This window comes from Galleria mellonella, unplaced genomic scaffold (genome assembly GCF_026898425.1).
Source record: "Galleria mellonella isolate WM207_F2 unplaced genomic scaffold, CSIRO_AGI_GalMel_v1 utg746, whole genome shotgun sequence".
In the NCBI taxonomy this organism is placed as follows: domain Eukaryota; kingdom Metazoa; phylum Arthropoda; class Insecta; order Lepidoptera; family Pyralidae; genus Galleria; species Galleria mellonella.
In genome coordinates, this window is record NW_026442148.1 from 484,647 (window position 1) to 497,394 (window position 12,748).

At 34.1% G+C, this 12,748-nt stretch overlaps 2 protein-coding genes across 4 annotated transcripts in view; one reads left to right on the plus strand and one right to left on the minus strand.

Moving 5' to 3' along the window:
* LOC113514624 (WD repeat-containing protein 7) overlaps positions 1-12,748 on the minus strand; it is a 110,180-nt gene that overhangs the window by 52,173 nt on the left and 45,259 nt on the right. The gene's annotated exons all lie outside the window — the stretch shown is intronic.
* Positions 468-9,399, plus strand: LOC113516357 (pupal cuticle protein PCP52-like). Its single transcript, XM_052901193.1, has 2 exons — positions 468-620; positions 8,215-9,399. The coding sequence occupies exons 1-2, from the start codon at positions 534-536 to the stop codon at positions 9,262-9,264; spliced, it is 1,137 nt and encodes a 378-aa protein (XP_052757153.1). The 5' UTR covers positions 468-533; the 3' UTR covers positions 9,265-9,399.

Below are 12,748 nucleotides of genomic sequence, written 5' to 3' on the forward strand. Positions count from 1 at the left end.
ACATATCTGTCACGCCTGTCTCCCATTAGGGTAGGCAGAAACAATGGAACGCCAAATGCATCGATTCAAACAAACCTCTTTCGCTTTTAGGATTGTTAATAATGTAATCAAATAGCTCTATTGCAAGCAATGTGCCTTAGCCAGGTCGATCTTCGCTTCATGGTGAATTCCTCACCTATCATTGATGATAACGGTAGTGCAAGCGGGGTTACCATTCCATTTACATCTTATCAAAAAAACCTCACTAAGAAGTGAAATTAACCAACGACTTGTAATTACATTTTTTGTCCATTAAGACGATCATTTTGTTTCATCGTTACAATGATAAATTATATTAAAAAAAAAAGAACGCCAAGCCCTATCTTGTCTATGATGCAACGCCATACTAAAATTATCGATGCAATCAAATATGGCGCCCATCAGATGTCAAAAACTTCCTGCATTCCCGCCCTTCTCTGTACGTATGACTTTTTCTTGTTTTTTTTTTTAAAGGCAACGACCATCCAGTGTCCAGTGATCTACATAAAATATAGATGTGTTCGCGATGGCATATAAAAACGGAATGCAGCATAATGGGAGTAATCAGTAGCCTTCGAGAATCTTACGAGATGAGAGTTCTGGTCAGTTCCTTTATTATTTTGTGTTGCATTAAGATCTATAAGTGATTGTGTGCTTTAGGTGTGACGTTTAAAAATAGAACAAAGAAAAATATTGTCTATTTAAAAAAAAAGTGACAAAAAAAGTGTTTTCTTGTTCTTTTTTTTTCCAGCCAGTGGTATTAAAAGTACAAATGTTTAATTTAAATACGCAATTAGGGTCATGTAAATTCGAAAACTTTTCCTATTCATAGATTGTTACAAACTAGTGCGTGCACGTAGCGTTACTTGCGTAAATCAAATAATGTTTTAGGGGTAAAACTTTCAAATAGTCCAGTTTGAATTATCAACAAAAAAAAAAAAGAAATAAAATTATATACATTTTAACATACTTATAAATATTAATTACGACTTTAATCCATAATGGGGTAATCAGAACCATCTGTCGACTGCCCCCGTTGTGGTGAATATCTCTCGAATATGGACATATTTCGCCGAGCATATTTGAATCGAATAATCAAGCGTACCATCAATAGTCGTGTTAAATTGCTTTGTCTATGGTATAGACTCTATACTAATATTATAAGGAGGAAAGATTTGATTGTTTGTTTGTAATGGAATAAACTCAAAAACGATAAAATCGATTTTAAAAATTCTTTCACCTGTGATTATAAACGAGAAATAATCACCAATAATCAATTTATATCATCATTACCATATCAGCCTTTTTTTTTAAATGGGTGACAACGGAATGGTAACCCCGCCTGCGCTAACGGTATACGCTGACGGGACACCAGTAAGGGATGATAGGTGAGGATGAAAGCAGATCAGTTAGCCCATCGTGATGAATTACACTAGAATTAACCACGATGGTTTCCAGGGGGAACCGCGTGGAGGTCGACCTGATATTATATATTGCTAGCAATGGGGCAGTTAGAGCCCATTACTAACAATCCCTTTCCCCCCATATCAGGCTTTAACTGTCCACTACTGAACATAAGCATTTCCCTTTGTCAATATTTGCCACGTTTGGCAGGCAGATTGACAACCACAGTTAGGCTTATGTTTAACGAGGGACGCTTCTGCCCATATCTCGCCCTCCCTTAGTCGAGTCTTACTACACCCACGGGAAAGGAAGGGGTGGCCTATTCTATGCCGGGACCACAGGAGCATTATATACTTAGTAAATCATCTTCCTACCCTTATCCCAATTATTTGGGGTCGGCGTAATATGATTTTCATCCATATTACAAAAAGATTTGGTTTTTAGTTTTACGACCGGCCACCTGCCTGACGTCAACCCTCTTTAGGAATATATACTTAGTAAATATACATATTTCATATATAATATATAGTATAAATCTTTCTCTAATATTTAAGTTAAAATATAAATAAACTTAACTAACTGAGAATCAAACTTCAATATACTGACGCGTAATAAAGCGTGCTACCACTGTACGTAGCTAATTAAATGATCCATAAAGCGACCCTCGTACATCGATGAACGGCGAGATGTTTCGTAGACACATTAGACTGGAAATATTCGAATTAAGCCCACGGCATTGTGTGTCTACAAATAAATAAATTTAATAAATTAACAAAACGAAAAATATACAGTCGAACACATAACCTCATTTTTTTGAAGTCGATTAAACAGTTATTAGCTCCGTAAACAAAAAAGTCCATATTGATTGTCACAAAAATAATGCAGGACCAGCACGGGTCAAGACTCCATCGATTGCAAAAAGAATCGTGAAAATCGGTTCAGAATTTACGACGTAACAGCGTGAAATAGCAACGAAAAATTGAGACGAATTGAGAATTGGTATCTTTTGTGAAAGCCGTACCGACGAATCGGGAAATAACCTTACACTGGTAATCAAGTATACAAGTATACGCCCCGTCTGATGGTAATAACATAAATTATTATCCACTCAGTACATTACTTATTGGCTTTTAAATGACATATGATTAGATACCGGTTTCTGTTGCTATTTATATACATTTATTAACATATTCCAAGATAATATATACAAGAAATACAAGATATATAAATCAGAGACTAAATTAATAATGGCATTGAAATATAGAGCATTTAAATTATGCACTAATTTTTAATCAGCCAACTTAAAGACATGTTACTAAATTTTAATTTAATATGACAAGGAGTTTGGTCCTTAGGACCGGATTTAGTTAGGAAATTTTGTATTTAGTTAATTCGACAGCACCCTCACTTTATCTTTTTTTTTTATACCAGTGAGGTGGCAAACAAGCATACGGCCCACCTGATGGTAAGAGGTTACCGTAGGCTTTGAACGCTTGCAATACCAGAGTTACTACAGGTTAATTTATTTGTGTTTTACGTATAAATGTGAACAGTATTTATGTATTTTTATGTATTTGTGTAGGTGTTTATATGTATGTGTGTATGTATATATATATGTATATGTATATATGTGTGTATATATATGTATATAATAATTTTTTTCTAAATTTTCTAGGTTTCGTTTTTCACTCTATATAAATTTTTTATTACTCCATTGTATATAGCGTGTTTATTCAGCTTCAAAAATCGCTTTGGATATTACGGATATCCTTTGAATGCAAAAGCATCCTTTTCCATTCAACTGCTAATATCTCTGGAACTGAGTTTCTTTATCTGCATAAAATTTACAATTAAGCACAGTCAAGAGTTATGAAGAAAAATTTTTTTCCATCTAACATTGAATTGAAAAAAGTGGAAAAAAGTGACTATTTCTCCCATCTTCGCTAATATGGGCGGGAAAGCTAAAGTTTGAGGAAAATTTTACAGTCTATTGTTCCTTTAAGAAGAGCGATCGTTCAACGGTTTTTCCCGGACCAATTGATTGAAATTTTGGAAAAAATAAGGGAACAAGGTTTTGTCCCTTAAACATAATCCATTCAAAAATCAATAATTTCATTTGTTTTTCACTTTTTACTCAATTTTTTGTTTTTTAAAAATTCATTATCAAAAAAAAATCGAAAAAAATCAAGACAAATGGTCGTAATTGAGCCATCCAAAGCGATTTTTGAAGCTGAATCTTTTTGAGCTCGAAAAAATTTTTCCATGCCCATAGAGTGAAACTAGAACATTTAGAAAAAAAATTATTTTAGCTTTTTTTTTTTAATAATCAAAAAATTTTTTCACCAAAAAATCTGCGTTTTCAAGCTTCAAAACCCTTTTTTTAAATTTCCTGTACGATTATTTTTCACTGAAATGGCTGTTGAAAATCACCCAAAAATTTCAAAAATTTTTATGTTCCCTTAATTTTTGCGAGGAGTGTATATATATATATATATATATATATATATATATATATATATATATATATATATATGTGTGTGTGTATATAAGAAGGGATATATATTTACATTATTACATCTCCATATTTAAAAATAATAAGTCCTTCATCGTGCCTCTTATCAAACAGTTTATAATTACTCCTCTCCATCCAAAGGTTGCCTGCAAGAGATCATTTTTAGCGATGAGGCCGCCCATTGTTTTCTCATTGTGATTATTTCTTATAATTGTTTGTATTTACAATAAATTTACTATTGTAATCTTTTGGAGGAAACAATAAAGTTAATGTTTTTTTTTTTAATAATCGCGCGAGGTTGGCACACGACACGACTTAAAAAGCAGCCCCCGTATCTCTCAATTACAGACATCGTGTAGGTACAATTTGATTTTGTTAGTGAGATATAAAGCTTTTTGGAAACATCTCGTCGTTTACTTATGTATGTGTGTGTGTGTGTGTGTGTGTCTTTGTTCACGTAGTTGCTTTTTTTTCGTTGTAAAATTTACTTATAATTCAGAACGTTCTTAATTCTAACTTTTGTATGGGAATGTGGAACTTAGATTGTTTTTTATATCAATGTTTTTAAGTATGTAAGTACAGTAGTCGAGTATATACAGTGCACATTTTTTGTATATGTACAACTAAACTTTTTTGTGCATTATTCGACACTGACATTCTTGATAGATAAGTCACACTAAATTTATATTAAATGTTTATTTCAGTCCATCTATCTCTTGTCCAACATTATGAGACCGGGGGGAAAGGGATTGTTAATAATGGAGACTGAGAATCCTATTGCTAGCAATATACCCAACCAGGTCGACCTCCTCGCGGTTCTCCCTGGAAACTATCATGGTTAATTCCTGATGAATTCATCGTGATGGGCTAACTGGCCTGTTTTTATTCTCATCTATTACCCTTCACTGGTGCTCTGCCAGCGTATCCCGTTAGCACAGGCGGGGTTACCATACCATTTTCACCCATAAAAAAAAACATTATGAGACCCGATTAGACGAGGAAATCTTAAGGTGTGGTGGAGGAGGGAGAGCTACATTGTTAATATAAAGTCCAACAGCCCCATTACTAGCAATATACCCAGGTAGACCTCCACGCGGTTCTCCTGGAAACCATCGTGGTTAATTCGCATCGAATTCGTCACGATGGGCCAACAGACCTGCATTCATCCTCACCTATCATCTCTCACTGATGCTCTGACAGTGTATACCGACAGCGTAGGCAGGGTTACCATTCAATTTCCACCCATAAAAAATATACTCTTTCTCGTCGACCTTCACGTGGTCCCCTAGTAACCATCGTGATTAATTATTATTATATGTATATTTATCACATCTCCCATATTTAGAACTAACAGAATTTTTCATTGTGCCTCCCACCAAATTGTTTATAATTACTCCTCTCTATCCAAAGGTTGTTTGGATGAGGTCGCTCTTAGCCGATATGTCGCCCATTGTTTTTCATTGTGGTTATTTCTTGTAATTATTTATATTTATAATAAGTTTATTATTGTAATCTTTTGGAGGAAACAATAAAGAGTATCTATCTATCTATCTATCTAATTACAGATGAATTTGTTACGAAAAAACCCGGTAAATTTTCATCTATATAAAAAATTATCGAGGTAGTTATTTTAATCAGGAATTAACATTGCGAGCATATGTATAGTTTGTATGTATGTGTTTTTTTCTTTATTTAGACTCAGGTGTTATTCCCCTATACCCTGTAAATTCATTGCCATATCCCCCACCCTTCAAATCGAAGCACAGCCATGCAAACACAACTGCTTCACGGTAGAAACACGAATGGGATAGAGGTGCCCAAGCAAACGACTTTTGTACAAAGTCTCCCTCTGGTATATGCGTCAAGTAAACCTACAGTCTATTACCTAGGCCGTCAATTGAGGCGAATTAAATTAGCATACTGGATACGTTCATTATTATATCCTTCGGTCAATATAATAACCAGTTAGCTTTGAAACAAACACTTCTTTATATTAGATAGATAAATTATTTATACATTATTCCAGACAGACAGACAGACCTTTACTATGAGCGGATAATATACAGTAATATATATATATTTACCTAAAAAAGAACACGTTAAATGTGTGTTATAAAATATTTAATGTCGTTACGAAGAACTGAGTCCCAGGAATTGTAATGGGCGAAAATATATATCACGGTACTGCGATGTCTATAGGCGACGTTACCACTTTCCATAGGTGGGCCGTCTTGGAATAAAAAAAAACCATGTTAAATGTCTGTTATCCAATTTATATTTAATGTTTTTACGAAGAACCCGATTGTAATGAATATATATCCGAGCGATATGGGCGATATCGGAATAGGTGACCTTTTTACCGCCATCAATGTGTAAAAGAAACCAATATATAGATATTGGAACAGTGTCGATATTATCCATGCCTAATCTTTACTAATATTATAATATAAATGTGAAAGTGAGATTGTTGTTTTTTTTTTCAATGGGTGATAACGGAATGGTTTTCGGTATACACTGGCGTTGCACCAGTGAAGAATGATAGATGGGGATAAAGCAGGTCAGTTAGCCCATCGTGACGAATTCAACAAGAATTGTTTACAATGGTTTCCAGGGGGAACCACGTGGAGGTCGATCTAATTACATTTAGCTACTTTGTTATTTGGTGTAATGATTTAGAATATCTTCACAGTAAGTTGAATGATAGGTATCATTCTAGATCAGTGCGACCACCACTGTCACTTCAATGTCATAAAACTGTGGCATTTATGCAGCTTGAATATCAGGCCACGAAATGTTGGAATAATAACCATGAATAATGACATCTTTACATACGTTTAGGAAAAATATTAAAGAAATGCTATTAGAAAAACAAAAATCGGTGGCGGAAGCTGTCTCCCTTTGTACAGTACATTTTTATTCTTCTCCGTCGTAGTACTTAATACACCAATATATATACTCATATACACATATGTATTATTTATTTCGTTTATCTTTTTAGTATATTATAAGGATTTAATTATTATTATGATTATATGTAAGTCTATTTTATTTATATTGTTTATACTGTGTTTAAATTGATTCTTACCCATTTTTTCTCTCATATTTTAGTCTTATTACTTTTCTGTCACACCTTTAACAGACACAATTTAATTCTCTCCATCCTTGGGTTGTCTGGGAGGGATCGCTGTCTGGCGATATACATGGCGTTGCCTCTTTAATATGAGTTGTATTTGTATAATTTGTATTCAGATGGAAACTGGATAAAGACTACCCTTCTTCTAAATAGCGAGTATAACGAACGCACACTATGTTAGCTATATTTCTTTCATCGTCACTTTTGGCCACAACAGAATATCAACAAAGCAAAAAGAGTTTGTGGCACACGCATGAAGAAAAAAAAATTATTATGCATTCTGGTTTTTTTTTTTTTTTTAATCTTTTGTACATGTATCTTTTTTATCTTTTTTCACATTGCTTTTGTGTCTTTTGTTTGTGTGCTGTAAGTTATGCAAATAAATTATCTATCTATCTATCTATCTAATAGGGCATATTGCTAGCAATGAGGCTGTCAAACTCCATTGCTAACAATTCTTTTCCCTCTGAGTTTGTTTGTTACCTTATAGCACCTTAACGTCTCAATCAACCACTCGATCACACAGTGCTGAATTTCATATATACGTACTATATGGGATAGAGGAAGGACATAGGTCTACTTTTCACCCCTGTCAGTAAACATACTCCGGTCAGGCGGACGAAGTCGCGAGTAAAGGCTAGTCTAAATTTATAATAAAGCGACTTCAATTGTGAACAAATCGAAATGAGAGGATATTTACAATGTGAAGATATTAGGTGACCTGGCAAACGTTGTTTCGCTCCCTACCGCCATCTACCGGGTGTATTTTTTCCTATCAAAAACTATCATATTTCCTAAAGTGGTCTACCCCGAGGCCCCCGCCTAACCCTCTCACCAGGAAGGTCAGAAGACCTATCGTCGTCGTCATATTTCCCACGTTTCCAAGAGGACTCAAGCACACTTGCGCGATTTCATGCTAAGTTCAGAATTAGCAACGTAACTGCGTGTGTACTTCACACACAATACATCTACAGACGAATTTAGAACTATCTTAAATTAAAATCGTTTAAAAAAATCCAAATAAGATTTCTACTAATGTCCATCTCTTTTTAATAGCTTGCTGTAATAATATTTATGATTAAATAATCATCTGAAACACATTTAATATTCTCATAATACTTGTATTAATCACACCCTTTCTTCACAGATTCTATCCGCCTTCATCGCCTGCGCGACCGCCGCGCCATCTGCACCAGTGTTTGGTACACTAACACCTCTCACGGTGCCGTACATCGCGAACATTCCAACCATATCGCCTGGCGACATCCAAGCTGCAGCTATTGATGCTAAAGTCAAAGTCGAAGACGCGTTAAGAGCAGCGGCTGACAGAAACCAAGAACTCCTAGAACAAGCCATTGAAAATCAGAACGAGAAAGTAATTGAGGTTAACGATTTACTCAAGGAAAAGAGTCAGGAGGCTTTCTGGTCTACTGAGGATACGAAATGGCAGGCATTGACAGCTCTTCAGACGGCTGAAGCCAAAATCGATGGGACCCTAGCGAGCAACGCGGATTTACTCGGTAAAGCCGTGCTTAATGGCGTCGTGGTTTCTCCGGTCGTGAGTAGAATCTACAGCAACGTTATCCAAGGAGTTGCGGCTGCCGACTGCGAAACACCAGTATTGAAGGCCGCTGAGGCTCCTGAGGGTAGCAAAGATGAAGGTAATAAGGATTCCGTGCAAGTAGAGTCTTCAGCGACAGAGTCCGAATCGGATAAGGCTGCGGCTGGTTTTGTGAGGAATTTAGAAGCCGCTCAAGCAGCCGCGCAAGCTCAGTTATTATCTGAATCTTCGGCACCTACTGCAGACACAAGAGCAGCTATTGCAGCTTCTTCAGAAGCCTCCGCTGCTGCTGCACCAGCTGCATCACTTTCTGAAGCCTCAGCGCAATCAGCTTCGGAAACAGGAGTCTCCGCTGCATCTCTATCTCAGTCACCAGTAGCCACACCTCTTTCTGCCGCATCTATAGCCCCGCTACCATCTTCATCAGTACCCTTAGCAGGTGTGCCAGCTTCAGCTATTGCTGCGACTCCTCTGACAGCTGCATCGTTAATAGCATCACCTCTGACGTTACCAACATTGAATCTTGAACAGCAGTGGGTGACAGGGCCGGTATTCGTGCAGCCGGGTCTTAAAGCCATCTCGCCAATTTCGCTGCAGACTCCGTTTGTACCAACCTTACTTAAGACTCCCTGTTAACTATATTCATTTATAGGACCTCTTGGGTCTGTGAATAAATTACTAAGATGCAATGTTTGAATTCTCAAACTTTTAATATGCAATTGTGAAGCACCATATTGGGCGGATACGAGATTCAATAAATTTCAATTTAAATATTTGTTTTATTTAACTAATAAACAAAGTGAACATCGTATCACTTACAACGCCATTTACTAAACGTATTTTGAAGCAGCGATTCTTATATAAAATTACCTATTTTAATTTTTCGATATCTCAGATTAACTTTAGGGTTTTTTGTGCCCTAAATAAAATATAGAGGTTGTATTTTAATGAATAGAACGAAATTTCTTTTTTTAATAAATTAAGCCCTTTTTGACTTTATAGACAGATTGAATATAATATACAATTGAATTTAGAAACTTTCTGACAAGATCAATGTTTGTATCTTAGATTATATAGATAGAGTGTTTCCATACAAATGCTTCGAGAAAAGCGAGACAACTTTTTCATACAATTTTACGTGACAAATACACTGGACAGCAAATAAACCGAGCCACCCGCTACTTTTGAACTCTAATCTTATTTTCTCAAAAAGTATAAAACTTACAACTACCAAAGTTGTACCTATAGAAAGTGCGTTTCATGACAATCAAAATGACTAACATTCAATCTAAAGTACCATCATCTTACATTGCAATCAAGCAACAAACACAATGCTTACGATTTGCTCTGTTTTGGCTAGAATTCGCGATCAACGTTCTAGTATTGTAGTTATGAGTGATTCATTTATAACGTTTTATAATTTTATTTTGTTTTATAATAAGTTTGTATGCATCATTTTAATGCATACAAACTTATTTTATTTATTAAATATAAATAAGTCAAGATACATTTTATGCGTAAGTATATAGAACATACGGGGAGACTTCTAGATGGAGTGACGACATGAAATGCGTTGCAGGGAGTCAGTGGATGCAGGTGTATTAGGACCGTTCTTTATGGCAGTCTATGGGGGAGGCTTATAACCAGCAGTGGACGGATAATGGCTGAAATGATGATGATGATAATATAGAACACTGATAAAAAAAAAAAAACAAGTAAAAAAGACAAAAAGTTGACCCGTTTTTTGACGCTCGATACTCTATCTATAGTGTGTACACATACTTGTGGATTTTACTTCTCAACGAGCAGTTTTTTGCTGCATAAAAAAAAATTTGCTATATCAGTGGTGAAAAAAATTATATGGGACTTATATGAGCCTTATCAAGGTATTAAATATAATAAAATTATAAATAGATGATGTCTGCACATGGGAGATATTTAACAAAAAAATTAATATGAGGGGTTTTAATATAGGCAAAACAATATTTTTAAAATATTGTTTGCGTTTGTTCCAGTATTACGTAACAACTATTAAATAAATAGATAGATAGATACTCTTTATTATTTTCTCCATAAGATTACAATAAAACTTATTACAAATACAAACAATTACAAGAAAATATTACACTAAGAAAACAATGGGCGACCTTATCGCTAAGAGCGATCTCTTCCAGGCAACCTTTGGATGGAGAGGAGTAATTATAAACAGTTTTTTAAATACATATAGAGATATGTTTACGTACAATAATGTAAACATATCGCCTTTGACTTTTTACTAATATTATAAAGAGGAGAGACTTGATTGTTTGTTGAAATATATATAAACGATTTTGAAAATTCTTTCACCTATAGAAAGCTACAAAATCCGGGAGTACACACACATATATATATATATATATATATATATATATATATATATATATACACATATATATATATATATATATATATATATATATAACGCGCACGCGCAATATATGTCAGATCTAAATTAAATGCATTTTTCACAATTGTGTTTCTTAAGACACAACTTAAAATCTGCTATTTCTTTTTTCTGTTGGCACGCCATTTAGAAATAGTCTAATTCATTGATTTTCCCTACTTCTGATACCGCGAACGAAATAGCGGGCAAAACCATAGTTCATAATATCAGTAAAGATTTCATCAACGTGTCCACAACGCACGAATCGGTCCATGCAACCGACATCGTGAATCATGTATGCACATCGTATTCTCATCACGCCCACCACAGAACGGGGTGACCAGGACATTTGGTAATATTACATGCGTGGAATTGACCATAATAGATTGACATCCTTCTAATATTATAGAGTAACCTGCACATTGCAACCAGTAGAGGGTCACAGTAAAAAAAAAATTATTCAGAGCAATTATATCTTATATATAAAATGTCTCGTGTCGCGGTGTTTGTTACAGACAGATTAGAAACAGTATTTAGGTCGATTTTTATATTTTGTGTGCATATCGGGTAGGTCTGAGAATCGGGTATATATATATTTTTCACTTATCCCTCAATGATAAGGATGACCCGCGGACTTTTATATTTTTTTATTTTTTTGACAATTTTTTTTAATTTTATTATGATGTAGCATTGAAAAATACATACAAATTCAAATTTTCACGCTTTTACGATCAATTACTGTTGTTTAATCGCGATTTTATATGTCGTACTAGGGTTGCAAGATGATAATCGAATATCATAATTATAGTACGATATATTTTTACGTATAGTTCTAGAAATAATATATATGGTAAAACAACGTTTGCTAAGTCAACTAGTATTTATATAAAATGTGCAGGATACGAGACAATCATTTAAAATGAAACAAAATCACTATATAGTAAATATAAACTGTATATGTAAATATATATTTATTCCTATTAAATTGTTATTTATATATTATCATTCATTTTCATTTAACACATCATCATCATCTTTCTAGCCCTCTATCCCAATATATTGACCTTATACGACATGACGCGTAATATGTTTTTTATCTGTCCCATGTAGTTAAAAAGATCTTCCTCTTTTGCCCTCTATCTTTCCTTCTATTATGGATTAAAAAAATAATATGTCGTATAAGGTGCATTTTGCCTCTTCTACTCTTTATTATTTCAATCAACGCTCTCTTCTCGTTTACACAATACAATATTATACAATTCATTAAATTTAAATTAAATTATTAGATTAATATCACTACATAGTATGAAACAAAGCAGCTGTCCTCTGTCATTCCTATGTATACTTTTAAATCTTTAAAACTGAATTTGATTATATTTTTTAAAATATATCAAATGATGTTTAAATGTATTACATGCATAATATTGGACTGACGTTCCTGATAAATTTAAAGGTTTCTAATGTGATGTTGTAAATAAACACATTTTTTGCGTTTACATCAAAAAAACTCCCTCCATTTTTTGGAAGAGATCGCTCTTAGCGATAAGGTCGCCCATTGTTTTCTCATTGTGATTATTTCTTGTAATTATTTATATTTATAATAAGTTTACTATTGTAATCTTTTAAATTATATATCTACATTGGTTTATTTAACATCGAAATAATGGTTTTGTGTGTCATATATATAATAGAATATAT